Below are 23,729 nucleotides of genomic sequence, written 5' to 3'. Positions count from 1 at the left end.
GGCCCCGGGCCCGTGTACTTGCGAGAGGAACGCACCAACGAGAAATCCCATACTTGTGACTTAATCTCCCTAACCCAATCATTCCTACCATGAACCGACACCTCGAGACCCATCCTACGATACTATAGCACTGACCTAAGCCTACAATTGCTCCAAAACAATGACGTCCAACCTACGACGCTATAATAATTCAAGAACATGAAATTTGACAACAATTCGATTCCTATGACTTCTACTTCAACCAAGTGCCTAACTGATGCGAACACGGATGGTCAAGCTCCAAGGAAAGCATGGGATCCTGTAGAGTTGCCGGAGGAACCAATTACGAGGGGATGACTGAAGAGGTTCAAGGAAGCATTGCACGGGCTTATGAGCAAAGGAGAAGGACTTACAAGCGAGGTGCAGAGTGTGGAAGGCTTCGTGATGCATGGGAGTACGTGTGGGGGCCAAAGGAACATTCAAACATCTTTTGAACGACCGAGGATACACGGACCTGTACACGGGGTCCGTGTCCCTTACACTCGAGCATGAGAAATCCAGAGCCTACACGGACCCGAGCACGGACCTGTACATGGGGTCCGTGTCCACTACATTCGAGATGGAGAATTACAGAGCCTACACGAACCTAGGGAAGGCAATTTTCCCCGTGGGTTCGGGTCCCCGCGGGGAAAACTGAAAACGGGGCGGTTTCGGGGGAGAGCTTTTGGTTTCGGTTTCGGGGATTTTTAAAATCCCCGCAATGATTCGGAGGTGGGTATGAGGATGATATCCCCATCCCCGAACCCGCCCCGATAATAATAATAATAATAATACTAATAATAATAATAATAATAATAATAATAATAATAATAATAATANTAGTCATCAAGAGAACGAACACATGGAATATTAATATTAATAATAATACTAATAATAATAATAATAATAATAATATACATAATAAAAAAAATCTAACCTAATTCCCATTCTCCCATTCACAGAATTTGATCCACGCGTCCAGTATTCCTCCATTTCCACTCTCGACTCTCAAGGGCAACCAACACTCCGAGTCTCCAACTCTTCACGACATCTCGTTCCGATTTCCGACGATTTCTCGCTTTTAAAGAATATTGGACCTCAACACAACGTAAACCAGGTTTGATTGTTGACTTGTTGTCATTTGTATATCGATTTGAGAAATTTTTTCTGGACTGGGTAGGGCGGGTTGTGGTGTGATTGGACCATTGGATATTTTAATTTCTGTATCAGTGAAGCTCATAAAAAGGATCCATCATTTTTTTTAATTGTTATACTCCATGACAAAAAATTCTCTGTACTCTTCAGATATTTAGTTTCAGTCATAAGTATAGTTTTTTGTTTTTTTAATCTTTCGAACCATCATCAGATCAAACTATAATAAATAGTGTTATGAGTTAAATTAGAAAAATGGCAATCATGATTTTGATATTGTGGACCTGTATGGTGGTATTGAGGTGGTCTTGTAGAAAAAAGGTGTCTGATGCATCTACGGCAGCAAATGCTTAAAGCTACAGGATTAGGAAATGGTGTTTAAAGAAGAAGTCTTTGATTCTAGAATTAGCTAGGAATTCCAAAAGCTTGTGACAGAACCTTTTTTCAATGAAATTAAGTGTTTATTGTTGTAAACTGCTAGGAATTAGCTAGGAATTAACCTTTTTTCTAAGAATTAACCTGTTGTAGAATTAGCTAGGAATTAACCGTTTTTCTATCCATCTCTTATGCAAATTATTTGATATCATTTCAGATGGAATCTAATGATAAAGAGGTTGAGATTGCTCCAATTGAAGGAATTCAAGAACTTGCATCGAAAAATGAGAGTGTTTTGATCGAGGAAAATGAAATACTTCAAAATGAGAATTTAGATGCTGAAATTATAGGAGCAGATAGTGGAAATAAAAGAAAATTTAGATCTCCTGCATGAGATCATTTTGAGAGGAAGCTAATTGGAGGAAAATGGAAAGCAATATGCAATGATTGTAAGAAGTCTTTAGGTGGTGAAAGCAAAAATGGTAGCAGACATTTGCTTGACCACATAAAAACGTGTTTGCACAAAAAACAGAAGACTATAAAACAATCTCTATTGCAACCAACAAAATCCAATTACAAGACAATGATGCTTGGGACATACCATTTCAACCAAGATCACGGGAGGGAAGAGCTTGCGAATATGATTATATTGCATGAGTATCCGCTATCTATGGTTGATCATGTGGGCTTTAAAAGGTACTCTTATACCTTACAACCGTTATTTAAAATTGTTTCCCGGAACACAGTTAAGAACGATATCATGAAGATATTTGAGCATGAAAGAGATAAAACAATGAAATTATTGGATTCAAATTCTAGTCGGATTGCATTGACTACTGATATGTGGACTTCAAATAATCAAAAAAGAGGATTCATGGCAATCACTTCACACTTCATCGATGCTTCATGGAAACTACAAAGTCGGCTTCTGAGGTAAATTTTTTCTTCTCTCTTAAAATTTGTACTTTCATTTACCATTAATAATATTAATATTGTTGTTAAAGTTTATTATATTTCTTTTTTTTACTAGGTTTATATATGTGCCGTGTCCACATACTGCTGAGGTCCTTGCAAATTCCCTTGTTGATTGTCTATTGGATTGGAATTTGGATCGTAAGTTATCTACTTTAACTATTGATAATTGCACAACTAATGATGCTATGATTGAGCTTATGCTAGATAAGCTTCCTCCGAGTTCACTTATTTTAGAAGGTAAACTATTTCACATGCGGTGTTGTGCCCATATTTTGAATTTGGTTGTGAGGGATGGACTACAATTAATCAGTGGTAGTATTGATACAATTCGATATAGTGTCGGATTTTGGACAGCAACACCGAAAAGAGATGAAAAATTTATTGAAACAGCTCGACAGTTGAAGGTTCCAAGCAATAAAAAATTGGAACTTGATTGCAAAACACGTTGGAACTCTACATATTTAATGCTTAACACTGCATTGGAATATAAAGATGTGTTTGCTCATTTGAAACACCGTGAGAGTTTGTATAAAAGAGTTCCCACAGAAGATGATTGGTCAAAAAGTGAGAGAGATTACTTCTAAATTGGAGATTTTTTATGACGCCACAGAGTTGCTTTCGGGGACCAAGTATCCCACTATAAATATTTTCTTCTCAACTATTTGTGATATTAAGTTGGCAATTGATGATTGGCTTCTTTTGGATGATAATGTGGTGAATACGATGGCAACAAGTATGAAATTAAAGTTTGAAAAGTATTGGGAGATGATGAATTGTTTATTGGCAATTGGGAGCATTTTAGATCCGAGGTACAAGATGAAGACAATTCAATTTTATTATCCTCTTGTTTATGGTGATATGTCTTCATTTGAGATTGAAAATCACAATTTTCAAATACATTATTTATTTGGCCAACTTTTAATTTAGGAACACTTCCACAAATTAAAAGTTACAACTAGCCGTTCAACACATTGAACTATTTTACTTCTCAACGGGATCTAGAAATTTAGTACTTGTGTGGCCCTCAATGGTTCATTGATGCAACTAGCCGTGGGTTCACATCTCCATGTGATTCGGTCTAAACATGTCCTTATTTGAGCATACCCCAATTGCTCCATTCTTACTTATCAACTCCTTGATAACAAGAACGTCAGAACTCAATTCTGATAGTACCCAACCAATCATGTTAAACGCCTATCCGCATCACTTACATGATTCCCTAGGTATCAAATGATAGTGCCTGCAAGCACCATTCAATTATGGTTAGCGTACAGTACGGTCCCTTCATCTCATATATCCCGACCAATTCGACAACCATTGGTATATCGAGAGTTGTCAATGAATCAATACTATGTGTCATGTCGTAGTTGCATCGATGGTGTAATCTATGAAACCGCTTCCATAATTACCACCATATTCTGATCAGAGATTTCAAACTACATACACATAGGATATCCATACCCAAAGGTAAGCGGTGAATCCCCGACTACAATGCATCGACTCCTATATGTTTCTCCAAAACACCCAACCTTGCCACCTGATGACCCCATGAGAGTCGGTAAACAAGTCAAAGTATAATGCTAGCACATAGAGTCTCAATGTTGTCCCGGGTCATAAGGACTAATGGTGTACAACCATAAACTAGGACGTTTCCATTCGATAAGTGAGAACCACATGGAAAGTCCTTTATGGAGGGTTGTTCAGTGCACTCTACCAGGAGCACCTATCTGCATGTTCGGACATCACAATGTCCCCTACCAATGAAACATGGTACTCACATCGCAGATACTAGTCTCGAACTCGAGCGGCCTATATCCTTCTTAGCGGCGGCTGAATCGACTAGGAACTGTTTAGAATATACAGTATTCCAAATATGAGTTTCATGATACTCATCATATGAGCATCTCATATTCTTTCTACTATTTGTATATTAAAGGGCTTTATCTATGCAACTAGCATGGGTATACAGATAACGATGTGCCAAAATAATAATTTCAAATATTATTAAAATAAAGATTGCTTATACATAGAGTTTCATTGTGAACACTCGGCCAACACTTGGCTCGACGGGCACCTACTCTAACAGTTTGAACCCAGGGTTGTCTAAAGTTCAAATAAAGGCGTTGTTTGGGCATTTTAGTAGGATGATGAAGGTAGAGTTGGAGACATTACATGAGCGGTTGGATAGGCTCGAAGTTAGTACTAGTGGAGATAAATCTAAGCCTAAAGAGTTGGGTAGGAAAGAAGAAGTGGAAGAGTATGATTTGGGAATGGATAAGGAGAGCAAAAATGAGAATTGGGGTAGGAATGGAAGAGGTAGAGGATTTGGTAGAGTTAGAAGAAAAGCCTTACGGGGTAGAAATGATGGGAATAGGGAAGATGGTAACATGGGTAGCATTAAGATGAAAATTCCATCGTTCCATGGAAGTCTGACCCGAAGGCATACTTAGAATGGGAAAAGAGGGTAGAGTTTGTGTTTGAATGTCACCACTACTCCGAACCAAAGAAGGTTAGGTTGGCGGTGGTTGAATTTCTAGATTATGGTATCATTTGGTGGGATCAACTAGTGACCACTAGGAGGAGGTATAATGAGAGACCCATTGAAACTTGGGATGAGATGAAGAGGGTCATGAGGAAGAGGTTTGTGCCCAATCACTACTATAGGGAGAAGTTTAAGAGGCTACAAACTTTGAGACAAGGTGTAAAAAGTGTTGAGGACTACAATAAGGAGATGGAAGTCATGATTAGGGCAAATATAGAGGAGGATAGTGAGGCAACAATGGCCCATTTTCTTTACGGTTTAAACAGGGAAATTCAGTATCAAGTGGAGTTTCGGCACTATTTGGATCTAAACGAGATTGTGCAAATGGCCATAAAAGTGGAGCAACAACTCAAGAGGCGAGGAGTTGGCCGCACCAATAAAATTGGGGGTTCATCATCTTCGTGGCGCTCAAATGTGGTGAAACGTGAGGAGAATAAGGTGATGACCAAGCCCAAGATTGAGACCAAACAAGAGGCGCCTAAACAAGGAGTGCAAGGTAAATCTGAAAATCCTCTCAATCGATCTAGAGATGTTAAATGTTTTAGGTGTCAAGGGTTAGGTCATATTTCTAGTGAATGTCCTAACAAAAGGATAATGATTTTAAATGTCAATGGTGAGTATGAATCTTATAGTGAGGGTGATGAGGATGAGATGCCTGAGTTAGAGGATCCTGATGAGGGATATGAGGCTATAGTAGGTGAAGCACTAGTGACTAGGCGAATCATGAGTGCCCAAGTCAAGGAGGCGGAGACCAACCAAAGAGAGAACTTGTTCCATACTAGGTGTTTTGTAGATCAAAAAGTTTGCAATCTAATCATAGATGGGGGGAGCTGTACTAATGTGGCTAGTGTTGAAATGGTTGATAAATTGGGTTTACCTACATTAAAGCATCCACAACCATATAGGCTTCAATGGTTGAATGATTGTGCGGAAGTGAAGGTTACAAAACAAGTTCTAGTGCTTTTTCTGTTGGGAAGTATGTGGATGAGGTCTTGTGTGATGTGGTACTCATGCATGCTTGTCATATCTTGTTGGGTAGGCCGTGGAAATATGATAGGCGGGTGACACATGATGGGTTAAAGAATATGTACTATTTTGTATTGTAGAAGGAAACTGTAAGGCCCGAGATTTTATCATTTTAATCCGAGATTATTTAATTTATGAATTTTGGAATGATGAATTAGATTCCACGGTTTTTGTAATTAATTAGGATTGAAATGGAATTAAAAAGAGTTGTGAGGACCAAATCGCAAATAGTGAAGGTTTCAGGGACTAAAGTGCAATTACTTGGATTGAGTGGGACACTTGTTGTAACGACCCATTACAGGCCCAGTGGACCGTCCATACGGCCCACTGCCCCAATCGACCCAAGGCTATCCCGATCTTGGGCTCTGCTCTATGGGCCTCGGCCCATCTATGGAACTCTTCCCTCACGGGCTTTCCATAGGCATCGTATGGGTTACTCATAGAACTCTCCAGCCCAGTAGCTCAATTGGTACCAGGATTGTGCTAAGTACCTATATATCCATGTGGTCTTAGGTTCGATCCTGGGGAGGCACAGACTCCAGTGCATGGGCTGGAGAGTTCTATGAGTAACCCATACGATGCCTATGGAAAGCCCGTGAGGGAAGAGTTCCATAGATGGGCCAAGGCCCATAGAGCAGAGCCCAAGATCGGGATAGCCTTGGGNATGTAATGACCATGGGCTATCCCGATCTTGGGCTCCCTCAAGGGGCCTTTTCCCTCACGGGCTTTCCACATGCGCCATTACTCATAGGACATTTCCAGCCCAGGCACTGGAACTTGTACCTCCCCAGGATTGGAACCCAAGACCTCCTGGACATATAGCTCTTGGCAGCAACCCTGGTACCAATTGAGCTAGTTACCAACTAAAATGTCACACCCTTACTCTATACTTAGCATCATTACCATGATCAAAATAGGGTTTGACTGATATAACTGTAGTATGAAGCAAATCAAACAAAGAGCATCACTTTGACGGTTTATAAAAATTTTGACATGATGTCCCTATATTTTGTTTAAACAAAAACTCAAGCAATACCATATATACAACAACATCAACTATGTTTTTCATACACAACCATGCACCATATTGTTATACAAATACATATTCTCATATACATGCATACTTTGTATCATCATAAACATAATATGGAACTTGTTTAAACCTTAACATTACACTCATTATACTACATATGCGGAAGATATACAATAATAAGTCCCGGTTCTTGTCGAGGTGAGGCACGTCACAATCATCCATTGGCGAACCGGCATCCTATGCATCTTCACTACCTGATCCTGTAATACATAAGCTACGTGAGTTTATAAAACTCAATAAGTTGGCACTTGTACGTAACAATATGCGTCGAAGGAACATACATATCATGTCGTGACAACAATGAATCTTTAAACCAGGTCATATCATATCATATATTCATGTTCATTTTTGTACTTGAGCCTCATTAGTTGACCTGTACTACCGTGCTTGCTTTATTATATAGCTACTACTGTGTTGGACGTCAGGGAGCAACCTTTGGCAACCCCACGCCCCATGAACATATATTGGCCAATAGCTTTGGTGGACTTAAAACCACCCATGATGTCAACAAGCTCTATATCATGTAAAAATCAGTCCTTTTCTTTTCATGTTCATGTTCATGTTCATAACATAGGACCCATCATCAATATTCATAAGTTTCTTACATATTTAATACATAACAATGGAATATGGTGCTATATTTTCATCAATAAGATACTAACAATGTACATATAGCAATAATCAATGGGAAGTATTTGAAATCATAATATTACTCATGTATTACTTCAAGAACATGCCAACTTACAGTCCAAGCTTAAGAACACTGGTTTGAGATGGTGTTTCTCGCTCCTATACTGTCAAATATACCAATAATTCAGTCACTATTGTATAAACTAGATAAAAATCATTCCACTACATGTGGAACAACTAAAAGAGAAGAAAACTTACACCTCTATGATGTAATTGTGATGGAGAACTAAGATCTATCTTCAAAATGATGAAGGAAAGGAAGAAAGGGGCTTTTGGAAGAAAACTTCTTGGTTTCCTCTCGAGCTTTGCTGTGAAAAGGGTTGAAAAACTGATGGAAGTGCTTAGAAAAGTCGAAACTTATCTTCTTATATGTAAGGCGGTGCTCGGGCGGTCATAAATTACCGCTCGAGCGCGGAACTTGCTGTCCGAACCAAAATTCCAGAACCAGTGGCGCTCGGGCGGTCATTTATTACCGCTCGGGCGCCCCTCTGCGCACAGTCACCTCAAAGATCGCTCCAGACACCGCTCTTCCGTTCATAAACTGAAAAAGTGGTAAACATGAAAGTTGTAGCCCTATGTCTTGGATTGAATCTCCAATTGGTTTCAGGTCATTTGGAGGTCTGAGTAAAAAGTTATGCTCATTCTCCTAACATGTGTCAGTGAGGGAATGACGGTATACACGAGACACTTTGGGGCACTTTTGGCTTGTCTTCCACAATGAGTTGGACAAAACCCAAAACATGAAAGTTGTTACATTATATCTTAGCTTTCTAATGGTTATGGCCTCACTCAATTTGTATCAATATTCCAATCATTATGCTAAAACTCGTAAAAACTACCACAATTTCATCTCATTTCCTATCAACTTCATAACACTACTTCTACCTACACATCTTACTATAACTATTTAGACATATTTTCATTCTCAATACACCATTACCAATATAAAAGTCATGTTCAATCTCAATATTGATACCTCAATCAATAGGTAAAACATAAGAGATGTCCTATGAGTAATGGCGCATGGGAAAGCCCGTGAGGGAAAAGGCCCCTTGAGGGAGCCCAAGATCGGGATAGCCTTGGGTCGATCGGGGCAGTGGGCCGTATGGGCGGTCCACTGGGCTTGTAATGGGTCGTTACACTTGTCCTCACCATGCATATATAAAATTGAAAGTCTCCGTCATCCTTCACGAGAAATCGAGTCTAGAATTCCAGAGCAAACCTCAAGCTTTGAATTTATTTAAAATTCGATTGTGAAAGATCCGTATATCATTACCACCTTTTGAATTCTCGTACAACAACAGCTATCAGGCGAGTATTGAGATGGCTCCATTTGAAGCATTGTACGGTAAGAAGTGCAGATCCCCTCTGTATTGGGATGATATCTCTGAGGTACCTGAGTTTGGACCTGATATGATTAGAGATATGACAGAAAAAGTGAAGCTGATTCAGAAGAGAATGAAGACAGCTCAAGACAGACAAGCCAAATATGCCAATGTTCGAAGTAGACCGTTGGTATTTGAGGCAGGAGACCGAGTATTTTTAAAAATTTCACCTTTCAGAGGAGTTGTCAGATTTGGCAAGAAAGGGAAGCTGTCTCTAAGATATATTGGGCCGTACGAGATTCTCGAGAAGATAGGAGATCGTGCCTATCGACTCGCATTACCGCCTTCTCTATCTGGAATACATGATGTCTTTCATGTATCTATGCTGCGGAAGTATCTTCCCAATGATTCTCATATTATTTAGCCAGACGAGGCCGAGCTTGATGAATCTCTGAGTTACGTTGAAAAGCCGATACAGATTATTGATCGTAAAGAAAAGAAACTCAGAACAAAGACTATCCCACTGGTGAAAGTGCAGTCGACTCGTCACGACATTGAAGAAGCTACATGGGAGACTGAATCAGATATGATACAAGAATTCCCAGAGTTATTTCACTGATGTGAGTCTTTTATTTTAGCTTCTGTTATATCTTCTTATCTGATATGATTTGACTGCCTACGATTTCGAGGACGAAATCATGTCTTAGAGGGGGAGAATTGTAAGGCCCGAGATTTTATCATTTTAATCCGAGATTTTTTAATTTATGAATTTTGGAATGATGAATTAGATTCCACGGTTTTTGTAATTAATTAGGATTGAAATGGAATTAAAAAGAGTTGTGAGGACCAAATCGCAAATAGTGAAGGTTTCAGAGACTAAAGTGCAATTACTTGGATTGAGTGGGACACTTGTCCTCACCATGCATATATAAATTTGAAAGTCTCTTTCATTCTTCACGAGAAATCCAGGCTAGAATTCCAGAGCAAACCTCAAGCTTTGAGTTTATTTAAAATTCGATTGTGACAGATCCGTATGTTAGAATTTGAATCCGGACACAGTACTGTACTCCTCTCGTCGACAGCTACTACAGGACGTAAGTTTTATTGAGTTCTGTTATCATTTGAAATTATGATATTGGATGAATTATTATTTGATTATTATATGGTGTTCTGGATATGTTAGACATCGTAGAATCGAAGTCAGATCGAAGAACAGATTGATTTTGGAATTGTTATGATTTTCTGATTATATTAATTGGAAATTGAACAGATTTGGATTATTGACTGATTCTGGATTGTATCGGATATTGGTTATGATTTGTAATTGATATATGTTGATATTGTATTGACGGGGATATCGAGATTGTGCCGTTATGCTGTTAATTTTGAATTAAATTCAGATTAATCGGATTTAGTATTGAATTGGGAATGGAATGTTGATATTACTATTCTCGATATGTCATTTCAGATTGACAGAGACAGTCTTGAATTCAGAATTTCCAATTCTTCGGACCGAGACTACGAACGAAAGTTATAAGTCAATGTTAATCGGGAGATTAACTTGAGTCTGATTGGACTCTAGTTTCCCTAAAACCACATACTTTATTTTATTGCAATTGTTTGACATTGATAGGATTAATCTATTGATTTATAGAAAGTAGGGAATAGCCGATAGCTATTGAGCGAGAGTCATTGACAGAAGGGCCAGACAGTGATAGAGTGGTCATTGGCCCATTGCACATTGTCATATGATAGCTTTGGCGGATATGCCAAGTTTGTGGCGGATATGCCCAGACACTGGATTATTGACTTATATTGATATTGCTTAGGGGCGGATCGACTCCTATCGCTGAGATTCGATATATGTGTTAATGTCCAGGAACCAGGATCCCTAGATTAGAGAAGAGTAGAGTCTGAGATGACGAGTTAGAGAGTTTTATCTGTATTCACTAATGTATAAAAAAATTATGATTAATGTTCTGAATACATGGTTTATGCTTTTGTATATGATTTTATGCATCGCATGTATACATTGCTTATACTGGGATTTTATTCTCACCGGAGTTATTCGGCTGTTGTCTTGTTTGTATGTGTACATGGCAACAGGTGGGACATGATCAGGGTCGAGTAGATGATGAGAGATTGTGATTAGAGTGGAGACTACGGACTTTGACGTTGTTGTAGATAGGATTCAGCACTTGAAATTTAGTTGTTGAACCTTAGTTTGAGTTTGCTGTTTGTTATACTAGACTTGTACTTTTATACTGATATGTATATTAGATTGAATTACATTACGTTCCGCAATTTTAAAAAAAAAATTTAGACCCAGATTAATTAATTGATCCATTTATCCCAATGACGATTAAGAAGATGATTAGCGTCCGGGTCCCCACAACAGGTAGTATCAGAGCTGTATGTTCCTTAGACTGAGTTAGAAGCTAGTGAGCGGGGTAGATTGAGTTTTCTTTCCTTGCCTTTGAATGCTAGCATGTTTTACTGCTTTGAAATACATGTTACGTGATTATCTGATTTGATATGGTAATTTGTATTATTGAAAATGAATCAGAACCGATTCTTGATCAGCAGTAAGATGATCAGAGGAGGACTAAAATAGGTTTGTTGTATTGGGTTCCTAATCCTTTTGATAATCAGATATGCCTCCCCGACGAAATTCAGAACAAGGCAGTACATCAAATCCTCCAATGGATGTGACAGCAACACCGATGGAAACATTGCTGAAGAGATTTCAGTCATTTCATCCACCGACTCTGAAGGGTACTGAGACTTCAGTTGATTGCAAGAGTTGGCTAGATAACATTGAGATGCTGTTTGAGTCCCTGTGTTATACAGATGAGCGGAGAGTGAAACTGCTTGGGCACCAGTTGCATGACGTTGCAAAGAACTGGTGGATTACAACGAAGAGAGCATTGGAGCATAGTGGTATGAATGTTACTTGGAAGGTATTTAAGACTGAATTTTATCAGAGATTCTTTCCAGTGTCATATAGAAAGGACAAAGGCGCAGAATTTGCAAATCTGAGACAGGGTCAACTGAACATTGAGGAATATGCGGCCAAGTTCTCTACATTACAACGATTTGCTCCACATGTGGCCGAGAACGACGAAGCTGTTGCTGATCAGTTCATCAATGACCTGAATCCTGAAATCTTTACACTGGTGAACACTGGACGACCGAACAACTTGGCTGATGCCCTGAACAGAGCAAAGGGAGCCGAACCTGGTCTGATTAGACAGAAAGGAGCTTCGTATGTCGCACGAGCACCGAGACCACAGCAACCATCCTCAGCTCAGTTACCACAACCTCCTCCCAGATTTGAGAGTGGCAGTAGCAGCAGTGGAAAGAGAGATCAGTTGAAAGCTCGAGGGAAACAGTTCAAGAGATCTTCAAGCAGTTCATCCAGTTCTAGTGGCTCACGACAGACTACCCAGAGCCAGAGTTATACCGGAGCTTATTGCAGCACGTGTGGAGGGAGACATTCCACAGAGCAGTGTCGAGGAGGGTTTTGCAGTTGCCGTATTTGCGGACAGCAGGGACATTTTGCTAGAGTATGTCCCAGAGAGGTTCTCAGGGATCCTAGGGAGCAGAGTCATCTGGATCAGTGGCTCAGACAGGGAGACGACCATCAGCTATTCATTCTTTCCAACCAGCACCATCTACCCAGTCACAACAAAGGCCAGGAGGAAGCCAGACAGTTAGCCAGCCTCCTAGACAGCAGGCCAGAGTTTTTGCTTTGACTGAGGAGCAGGCACAGGATGCACCTGATGATGTCGTTGCAGGTAACTGTTCTATTTCTGGTTATCCTGCTTATGTAATGATTGATACTGGTGCATCTCATACATTCATATCTGAGAGATTTGCATTGATGCATTCTTTTCCTGTTGAGTCATTATCTACTTTAGTATCTGTCTCTTCACCTTTGGGGAGAGGTCTTGTATCAGTGAGTTCCATTGGATCTTGTATGCTACAGTATGATGGTCATGAGATTGAGTTAGACTGTATTGTACTTGGGTTATCTAATTTTGACTGTATTATCGGTATTGATATGTTGACCAAGTACAGAGCTACCGTTGATTGTTTCCATAAGATTGTACGATTCAGACCTGACATGGCTGACGAATGGAAATTTTACGGTAAGGGTTCTAGATCTAGAATTCCTTTGATATCTGCCGTGTCTATGACTCGATTATTGCAGAAAAGAGCAGAGGGGTTCCTTGTCTATTCAGTTGATTTACTGAAATCGAGCCCATCATTGGCGGATTTGCCAGTGGTTTGTGAGTTTGCTGATGTCTTCCCAGATGAGATTCCGGTTTACCTCCGATGCGAGAGATAGATTTCAGCATTGAATTGATGCCAGGTACAGTTCCAATCTCTAGAGCTCCGTACAGAATGTCACCAATTGAATTGAAAGAGTTGAAAGAGCAGTTGGAAGATTTACTGGCCAAGGGGTACATCAGACCGAGTGTTTCTCCTTGGGGTGCTCCAGTATTGTTTGTGAGGAAGAAAGACGGTTCAATGAGACTCTGCATCGATTACCGGCAACTGAACAAGGCGACGGTGAAGAACAAATATCCCTTACCTCGAATAGATGATTTGTTTGATCAGTTGCAGGGTTCTTCAGTTTATTCCAAGACTGATATGAGATCTGGATATCATCAGCTGAGAGTCAGAGATTCTGATATCTCGAAAACAGCGTTTAGAACCAGGTATGAACATTATGAGTTTATTGTCATGCCGTTTGGTTTAACAAATGCTCCAGCTGTATTTATGGGATTAATGAACCGTGTGTTTCAGAATTATCTCGATGATTTTGTGATTATATTCATTGATGATATTCTAATTTACTCCAAGAATATGATTGAACACGCTGAGCATCTAAGAACTGTTCTAAGAACTCTGAGATCTGAGAAATTATATGCTAAACTGTCGAAATGTGAGTTTTGGTTGAGACAGGTTGTATTTCTGGGTCTTATTATATCGGGAGATGGTATATCAGTTGATCCCAGCAAGGTTGAGGCCGTGATTTCTTGGCCGAGACCGACATCAGTGCCAGAGATACGCAGCTTTATGGGTTTGGCAGGATATTATCGCCGATTTATTAAAAATTTCTCCAACATTGCTAGACCGATTTCTCAGTTGACTCAGAAGAATGCTCCATTTGTTTGGTCTGAGGAGTGTGAGTCTAGTTTTGTTGAGTTAAAGAAGAGACTGACCAGTGCTCCGGTGTTGACTATCCCGTCAGGTACTGGTGGATTTGTTGTATTTTGTGATGCTTCTCACAGAGGTTTAGGATGTGTTTTGATGCAGCGAGCGCATGTTATTTCTTATGCTTCGAGACAGTTGAAGCCGCATGAATCTCGCTATCCAATTCATGGTCTTGAATTGGCAACCATTGTATTTTCTCTGAAGATATGGCGACATTACCTCTACGGTAAGAAATTTGAGATATATTCTGATCACAAAAGCTTGAAATATCTGTTTTCACAGTCAGAGCTGAATATGAGGCAGCGAAGATGGCTTGATTTATTGAAAGATTTTGATTGTGAAATCAAGTATTATCTATGAAAGTCCAATGCAGCAGCTGATGCACTGAGTCGAAAGGTATGTTATTTGTCCTTATCGACGATAGGTGTTTCAAATTTAATAGAAGATTGCTGTTTGTCTGGATTGATATTTGAGACAGATAGTAAACCACTGAGATTATATGCCATTCAAGCTGAACCAGAGCTGATTTTGAGAATTAAAGCGGCTCAGAAAGTTGATCATAAAGTACAGAAATCAATTGAGATGGTCAGATCAGGTCATCGGTCAGACTATCAGGTACGTGATGATGTACTGTATGTGCATAATCGGATTGTTGTGCCAGATGTTTCAGATTTGAGACATCGGATATTGTCAGAAGCGCACGATAGTCGATTCAATATTCATCCGGGTGGCAGAAAGATGTATAATGATTTGAAGACACAGTTTTGTTGGAAACAGATGAAATCTGAGGTCACAGAGTTTGTGTCAAAGTGTCTGAATTGCCAAGAGGTAAAAGCAGAAAGAAAGAAACCAGGAGGTCTACTGCACAGCTTGTCTATTCCTGAATGGAAATGGGATCACATTTCCATGGCTTTTGTGACGCAGTTACCGCGATCCTCCCGAGGTTGTGATGCGATTTGGGTCGTGATTGCTAGATTGACCACATTAGCATGCTTTATTCCGTATCAGATGACATACAGATATGACCAGATGGCTGAAATTTATGTCAGAGAAGTGGTCAGACTGCACGGAGTGGCGAAGTCGATTGTATCAGACCGTGATCCTCGGTTTACTTCGCACTTTTGGCAGAGTTTACAGCAGGCTCTAGGTACGAAGTTACATCTGAGTACCGCATATCATCCATAGACCGATGGACAGTCAGAGCAGACTATCCAGACATTGGAAGATATGTTGAGAGCTGTAGTGCTTGATTTTAGCACTAGTTGGCAGGATTCATTACCACTTTGTGAATTCTCGTACAACAACAGCTATCAGACGAGTATTGAGATGGCTCCATTTGAAGCATTGTACGGTAAGAAGTGCAGATCCCTTCTGTATTGGGATGATATCTCTGAGATACCTGAGTTTGGACCTGATATGATTAGAGATATGACATAAAAAGTGAAGCTGATTCAGAAGAGAATGAAGACAGCTCAAGACAGACAAGCCAAATATGCCAATGTTCGAAGTAGACCGTTGGTATTTGAGGCAGGAGACCGAGTATTTTTAAAAATTTCACCTTTCAGAGGAGTTGTCAGATTTGGCAAGAAAGGGAAGCTGTCTCTAAGATATATTGGGCCGTACGAGATTCTCGAGAAGATAGGAGATCGTGCCTATCGACTCGCATTACCGCCTTCTCTATCTGGAATACATGATGTCTTTCATGTATCTATGCTGCGGAAGTATCTTCCCAATGATTCTCATATTATTTAGCCAGACGAGGCCGAGCTTGATGAATCTCTGAGTTACGTTGAAAAGCCGATACAGATTATTGATCGTAAAGAAAAGAAACTCAGAACAAAGACTATCCCACTGGTGAAAGTGCAGTCGACTCGTCACGACATTGAAGAAGCTACATGGGAGACTGAATCAGATATGATACAAGAATTCCCAGAGTTATTTCACTGATGTGAGTCTTTTATTTTAGCTTCTGTTATATCTTCTTATCTGATATGATTTGACTGCCTACGATTTCGAGGACGAAATCATGTCTGAGAGGGGGAGAATTGTAAGGCCCGAGATTTTATCATTTTAATCCGAGATTTTTTAATTTATGAATTTTGGAATGATGAATTAGATTCCACGGTTTTTGTAATTAATTAGGATTGAAATGGAATTAAAAAGAGTTGTGAGGACCAAATCGCAAATAGTGAAGGTTTCAGAGACTAAAGTGCAATTACTTGGATTGAGTGGGACACTTGTCCTCACCATGCATATATAAAATTGAAAGTCTCTTTCATTCTTAACTAGAAATCCAGGCTAAAATTCCAGAGCAAATCTCAAGCTTTGAGTTTATTTAAAATTCGATTGTGACAGATCTGTATGTTAGAATTTGAATCCGGACACAGTACTGTACTCCTCTCGTCGACAGCTACTACAGGACGTAAGTTTTATTGAGTTCTGTTATCATTTGAAATTATGATATTGGAGGAATTATTATTTGATTATTATATGGTGTTCTGGATATGTTAGACATCGTAGAATCGAAGTCAGATCGAAGAACAGATTGATTATGAAATTGTTATGATTTTCTGATTATATTAATTGGAAATTGAACAGATTTGGATTATTGCTGATTCTGGATTGTATCGGATATTGGTTATGATTTGTAATTGATATATGTTGATATTGTATTGACGGGGATATCGGGATTGTGCCGTTATGCTGTTAATTTTGAATTAGATTCAGATTAATCGGATTTAGTATTGAATTGGGAATGGAATGTTGATATTACTATTCTCGATATGTCATTTCAGATTGACAGAGACAGTCTTGAATTCAGAATTTCCAATTCTTCAGACCGATACTACGAACGAAATGTATAAGTTGATGTTAATCGGGAGATTAACTTGAGTCAGATTGGACTCTAGTTTCCCTAAAACCACATACTTTATTTTATTGCAATTGTTTGACATTGATATGATTAATCTATTGATTTATAGAAAGTAGGGAATAGCCGATAGCTATTGAGCGAGAGTCATTGACAGAAGGGTCAGACAGTGATAGAGTGGTCATTGGCCCATTGCACATTGTCATAGGATAGCTTTGGCGGATATGCCAAGTCTGTGGCGGATATGCCCAGACACTGGATTATTGACTTATATCGATATTGCTTAGGGGCGGATCGACTCCTATCGCTGAGATTCGATATTTGTTAATGTCCAGGAACTGGGATCCCTAGATTAGAGATGAGTCGAGTCGGAGATGACGAGTTAGAGAGTTTTATCTGTATTCACTAATGTATCATAAATTATGATTAATGTTCTGAATACATGGTTTATGCTTTTGTATATGATTTTATGCATCGCATGTATACATTGCTTATACTGGGATTTTATTCTCACCGGAGTTATTCGGCTGTTGTCTTGTTTGTATGTGTACATGGCAACAGGTGGGACATGATCAGGGTCGAGTAGATGATGAGAGATTGTGATTAGAGTGGAGACTACGGACTTTGACGTTGTTGTAGATAGGATTCAGCACTTGAAATTTAGTTGTTGAACCTTAGTTTGAGTTTGCTGTTTGTTATACGAGACTTGTACTTTTATACTGATATGTATATTAGATTGAATTACATTACGTTCCGCAATTTAAAAAAAAAATTTAGACCCAGATTAATTAATTGATCCATTTATCCCAATGACGATTAAGAAGATGATTAGCGTCTGAGTCCCTACAGAAACCATTGTATTACTTCCTTTGTCCCCAAAGTTAGTGTTGGAGGACCACTTGAAGAAAAAGAAGAGAGATGAGGCCGAAAAAAAGAGTGAACTAAAAAGTGAGATGGCCTTTGAGAACAAAAATGAAATGGCTGAAAAAAAGAGAGATAAAAAGAGTGAGATAGACATACAAAAGAAAAATGAGAGGAAAGAAAATGAGGGGAAAGAGAATCAGAGGAAAGAGGCCAAGAAAAAAACATATATGTCCCAAAAGAGTGAGTTTAAGCAATTGATGCACACACATGAACCACTTGTGTTGATTGTTTATAAAAAGATCCTCCTTAACACAAGTGATATAGCCGAGTCCCTTCTGAGCATTGTTGTTTCACTTTTGTAGGAATTTGACGATATATTTCCGAAGGAGCTACCTCAAGGATTACAACCATTGAGGGGGATTGAGCACCCAATTGATTTTGTACTCGGGAGTGCATTGCCAAATCGCCCATCTTATAGGATCAATCCGGAGGAGACCAAGGAGCTTCAACGATAGGTAAGTGAGTTGTTAGATAGAGGTTTTGTGCGTGAGTCCATGTCACCTTGTGCGGTACCTGTTTTACTAGTTCCTAAGAAAGATGGCTCATGGCGTATGTGTGTAGATTGTAGGGCAATCAATAACATAACCATTAAGTATAGGCATCTCATACCTAGACTAGATGATATGTGTGAGGGCCCGTAATTCGTATTCATAATTTTGCGGAATTATTAAAAATTTTCTCTTTAAATAAATAAAATTGCAACGTATAAAAACTTTGGTAAAATAACCCAACAGTTTAACATAAACATAGCAGCGGAAACTGAATAATGTTTTAAACAATAACTTAAAATATATATAAAGTTATAACAAGAGTTTGAACATAAAACTGAATAAATAAACGTGAGGTCCTCGGGTTCGTACTACCGCCGATCCGAGCTAACTCACTGGTCCCCGCCCTCAGCCTCTGCATCGTCAGTACCTACATCAATCAAGTCTAGTGAGTCTAAAGACCCAGCATGCATATATCGTGAATAACAAGTAAATATATCATAAAATCGCATGCAACGTAAAAATATCGTATCGTAAAGCGTAACGTGAAAATCGTGTCATGAGTAATTATAAATACGTGCATAACTGAAAAATCGTACATAAAAGAGTTGCTCGATAGAGCCCTGTCATAACATATCATATCGTAATTTTTCTTTAGAGATAATGTTCTACGCAAGTGGCCCATAACATAACATGCACGTCTGATCAGACTAAACCACAGTATACTGGGCGGTAAAGATCATCACAGCCCTTGGACTGGATATCCGTACCCATACATAATCGTAAACCGGTCGTAAGTCATCGGGTGAAGCAATCCCATAAGCGTAAGGTGGCCACAAGACATATCGCATATATCTCAAAAATAAATATTTTCTATTTTTTTTATGCACGTAATATAATTATTATCCTGTTTTAATTTACCAAATGAGTTGGATCGTTCCCAGTGGGTCACCCATCCTAGTACTGCTATCGCCCAAGCACGCTTAACTTCGGAGTTCTGATGGGATCCAGTGCATTAGTGCTGGTATGATCGCAGCCATGCACATGTATCATACTAAAAATATGTAATACACTTGATTGATGAGAAAAAGGAAGAAAATACACATGCCTTAAGTTGTTTTTACAATAAACAACACAATACGTCAGATCGGGAGACACTGCAACGGAAATGAAGAAACTTTGCTAATGTTGTTGTCTTGGCCAAGAATGGGTGCTGCTAAATCTCCTAATTTTCGTGCTAGGGAGAGTGGAGAGGTGGTGAATGCTTGTGGTCAAATAAGGTGGTGCATTGGGAGTAAATGATGTCAAGTTGGGGGACATGCATGTTGAATGGTTGTCATTTGCTTTCTTGTTGTTGGGGGAGTTAAATGGTGTCAAGTTGGGATTGTGTGGAGTAGAATATGACCGAGAGTTGGCTACCCAATTGTGTAGGTTTTGTTTAAGTTTTGCTAAATAGAATCCTAGGTTAGATAAGCTTGATTAAAAGTTAATTAAGCACAATCTAGATGAATTAAGAAGTCTATAATTAAATTGGTGATTAATTAATTAAAGTAGACTTAAATCCACTTGATTTCAACAAAATAAATTATTTCTTAGCTTGAAATAAATTTAGGAATATTTTTGGATCATAAAATTTATCTCCGATTTCCTATCTCCGGTCCGGTCTCGCGTATATATCTAAAAAGCTAAAATTTGAAATACGCGATTTAAAATCCTTAAAAATAACGTAAATGATTTAAATGCAATTAAATCTACAATTTCTTAAAATAATAACCATTTAAAATTAAATAATAGAAATTTTGCACATATATACGCATATTGGTTGTTTCGGTACTACAACACTCCCCCCCTTAAATAAAATTTCGTCCTCGAAATTAGAACTCACCGAATAAATCTGGAAAGCGACTCCGCATCTCTGACTCTGACTCCCAAGTAGCTTCCTCATCGGAATGATTAAGCCACTTGACCTTCACTGATTTGATCACCTTGTTTCGAAGCTTCTTCTCTTTACGGTCTAAGATCTGCACTGGTCTCTCTTCATAAGACAAGTTCGGAGAAAACTGCAACGACTCAAAATTCAACACATGAGAAGGGTTCGCTAAATATTTCCTCAACATCGACACATGGAACACATTGTGTACTCCGGCCAGATTCGGCGGAAGAGCAACACGATATGCTAATGTCCCAACTCTGTCGAGGATCTCAAATGGTCCGATGAACCTCGGACTAAGCTTCCCCTTCTTTCCGAATCTCATGACACCCTTCATCGGTGCTATCTTCACGAAAACATGGTCGCCAACGGCAAACTCTAGATCTCTCCTCCTCCGGTCGGCATAACTCTTCTGTCGACTCTGAGCAGTCCTTATCCTGTCACGGATCTTGACTACTGTATCGGCTGCCTGTTGAACAATCTCCGGACCCAACTCTGATCTCTCACCTACTTCATCCCAATGAATAGGCGATCTGCACTTCCTTCCGTACAGTGCTTCATAAGGAGCCATACCTATAGACGACTGAAAGCTGTTGTTATAGGTAAACTCCACTAATGGCAACTTCGATTCCCAGCTCCCTGAGAAATCGATGACACAAGCACGGAGAAGATCCTCCAAGATCTGAATAACTCTCTCTGATTGACCATCTGTCTGAGGGTGAAAAGCTGTGCTAAACAACAACTTCGTTCCCATCTCTGAATGCAGACTCTTCCAAAACGAGGAAGTGAATCTCGGATCTCTGTCAGAAACAATAGAGACTGGGATACCGTGCAATCGGACTATCTCACGGATATATAACTCAGCATACTGAATCATGGAGAAAGTCGTCTTAATAGGCAAGAAATGAGCTGACTTGGTAAGACGATCAACAATCACCCATATAGCATTTGAACCTCTAGCCGACTTCGGTAAACCAACCACGAAATCCATGTTAATGTTCTCCCACTTCCACTCGGGAATGGGAAGTGGCTTGAGTAAGCCGGCTGGTCTCTGATGTTCAGCTTTCACAAGCTGACAAGTCAAACACTCGGATACAAATCTCCTAATCTCTCTCTTCATACCGGGCCACCAATATAATATCTGCAGATCCTTGTACATCTTCGTACTCCCAGGATGAATAGAGTACGGGGACATGTGGGCCTCAGCTAATATGTCTGCTCGAATAGAATCGCTGCTAGGAACCCATATCCTATCTCGATAACGAACAATGCCATCACTCACTGTGTACAAAGCACTGCCCTTCGTCTCATCTCTCTGTCTCCACTTCGCCAACTGCTCATCAGATGACTGACCGCTGCGAATACGGTCTAATAAAGAAGACTTAATCATCAAGGTAGATAGACGGGGAACTCTACCTCGAGTATAAATCTCTAGATCAAATCTCTGAATCTCACTCTGAAGAGGCCTCTGAACTGTCAAATGAGCCATCACTACGACTTTCCGGCTCAAAGCATCTGCTACTACATTAGCTTTACCAGGATGGTAGCTAATGTCACAGTCATAATCCTTGACTAACTCCAACCAACGCCTCTGACGCATATTCAACTCTTTCTGCGTGAAGAAGTACTTGAGGCTCTTGTGGTCGGTAAAGATCTGACACTTCTCTCCGTATAGATAATGCCTCCAAATCTTCAAGGCAAATACTACAGCAGCTAACTCAAGATCATGAGTAGGGTAGTTCTTCTCGTGGATCTTCAACTGACGAGAAGCATACGCTATTACTTTCCCATGTTGCATCAACACTGCGCCTAGACCGAGCTTCGAAGCATCGGTATACAATACAAAATCTCCGGGCCCAGAAGGCATGGACAAGATCGGCGCTGAAATAAGAGCTTGCTTTAAAGAATCGAAGCTCTTCTGGCACTCATCGCTCCACACGTACTTAGCATTCTTCTTAGTCAATGACGTGAGTGGAACTGCGATAGAGGAGAAACCCTGAATAAACTTCCGATAGTATCCTGCTAGACCAAGGAAACTACGGATCTCTGATGCACTCTGCGGCACCTCCCAATCTCTGACGGTCGCAACCTTCGCTGGGTCTACCTCAATGCCACTGCTAGATATGATGTGGCCTAAGAACGCCACTTTCTCCAACCAGAACTCGCACTTGCTGAACTTAGCGAACAGCTTGTGCTTCTGCAACATCTGCAATACTGCGGTCAGATGCCTGTTGTGATCCACTTGACTCTTTGAGTAGACGAGAATGTCGTCTATGAATACAATAACGAACTGAGCAAGATACGGCTGAAATACACGATTCATGAGATCCATGAAGATCGCCGGCGCATTCGTCAAACCGAACGGCATCACAAGGAACTCGAAGTGCCCATAACGAGTCCTAAAAGCAGTCTTAAAAGTATCGGTGTCTTTCACCCTCAACTGGTGATATCCAGATCGCAGATCTATCTTGGAGAATACTGAGGCTCCCTGCAACTGATCAAACAAATCCTCGATCCTCGGAAGTGGGTATTTATTCTTCACTGTAACCCTGTTCAACTCTCGGTAGTCAATGCAAAGCCTCATAGATCCGTCTTTCTTCTTCACGAATAAGACAGGCGCGCCCCATGGAGAGAAACTCGGGCGAATAAACTCCTTGTCAAGAAGCTCCTGAATCTGTTTCTTGAGCTCAACCATCTCTGACGGTGCTAATCTGTATGGCGCCTTAGAGATAGGCGCGGTACCTGGCATAAGATCGATCGAAAACTCTACCTCTCGTACCGGTGGTCTACCAGAGACGTCATCGGGAAAAACGTCTGAAAAGTCCCTGACAACTGGGACATCTGCAACTGACTGGCTGGAGACCTCGGGAACAGATATAATGGTCGCAATGAATGCTCGACAACCCCTAAGCATGAGCTTCCTAGCCTGAATACAAGATATCATGATAGGAAAATTAAAGTACCGGTCAGGTTCAAATAGGAATTGCTCCCTTCCAAGCGGTCGGACTAGAACAGATCTCCGCAGAAAATCAATAAGTACTATGTTCTTGTGCAGCCAATCCATCCCAAGGATAATATCGAACTCTGGCATTGGCAGCA

The 23,729-nt window shown here is 40.0% G+C and overlaps 1 protein-coding gene and 1 pseudogene across 2 annotated transcripts; one reads left to right on the top strand and one right to left on the bottom strand.

Moving 5' to 3' along the window:
* The first annotated feature begins 2,128 nt into the window (after positions 1-2,128).
* On the top strand, positions 2,129-3,395 carry LOC140961846 (zinc finger BED domain-containing protein RICESLEEPER 2-like). 2 transcript variants are annotated; one of them, XM_073420586.1, is made up of 3 exons: positions 2,129-2,478; positions 2,576-2,757; positions 2,858-3,395. In XM_073420586.1, the coding sequence occupies exons 1-3, from the start codon at positions 2,129-2,131 to the stop codon at positions 2,920-2,922; spliced, it is 597 nt and encodes a 198-aa protein (XP_073276687.1). In that variant the 3' UTR covers positions 2,923-3,395. The 2 variants fall into 2 exon arrangements, with proteins under 2 accessions (XP_073276687.1, XP_073276686.1); XM_073420585.1 differs by having other exon boundaries at positions 2,576-3,395.
* A 16,226-nt stretch (positions 3,396-19,621) lies between these two features.
* Positions 19,622-19,738, bottom strand: LOC140962195 (5S ribosomal RNA; annotated as a pseudogene).
* Positions 19,739-23,729: the final 3,991 nt, after the last annotated feature.

The sequence above is a fragment of the Primulina huaijiensis genome, chromosome 16 (genome assembly GCF_012295235.1).
Source record: "Primulina huaijiensis isolate GDHJ02 chromosome 16, ASM1229523v2, whole genome shotgun sequence".
In the NCBI taxonomy this organism is placed as follows: Eukaryota; Viridiplantae; Streptophyta; class Magnoliopsida; order Lamiales; family Gesneriaceae; genus Primulina; species Primulina huaijiensis.
The sequence above is the reverse complement of the archived record's forward strand: the minus strand, read 5'-3'. Positions and strand labels throughout refer to the sequence as shown.

Bases quoted from the DNA above. Each gene is read 5' to 3' on its own strand.
- LOC140961846 (XM_073420585.1), top strand. From the start codon at position 2,129: ATGATGCTTGGGACATACCATTTCAACCAAGATCACGGGAGGGAAGAG. The intron at 2,479-2,575 runs GTAAATTTTTTC...TTTTTTTACTAG, and splicing joins CTACAAAGTCGGCTTCTGAG to GTTTATATATGTGCCGTGTC.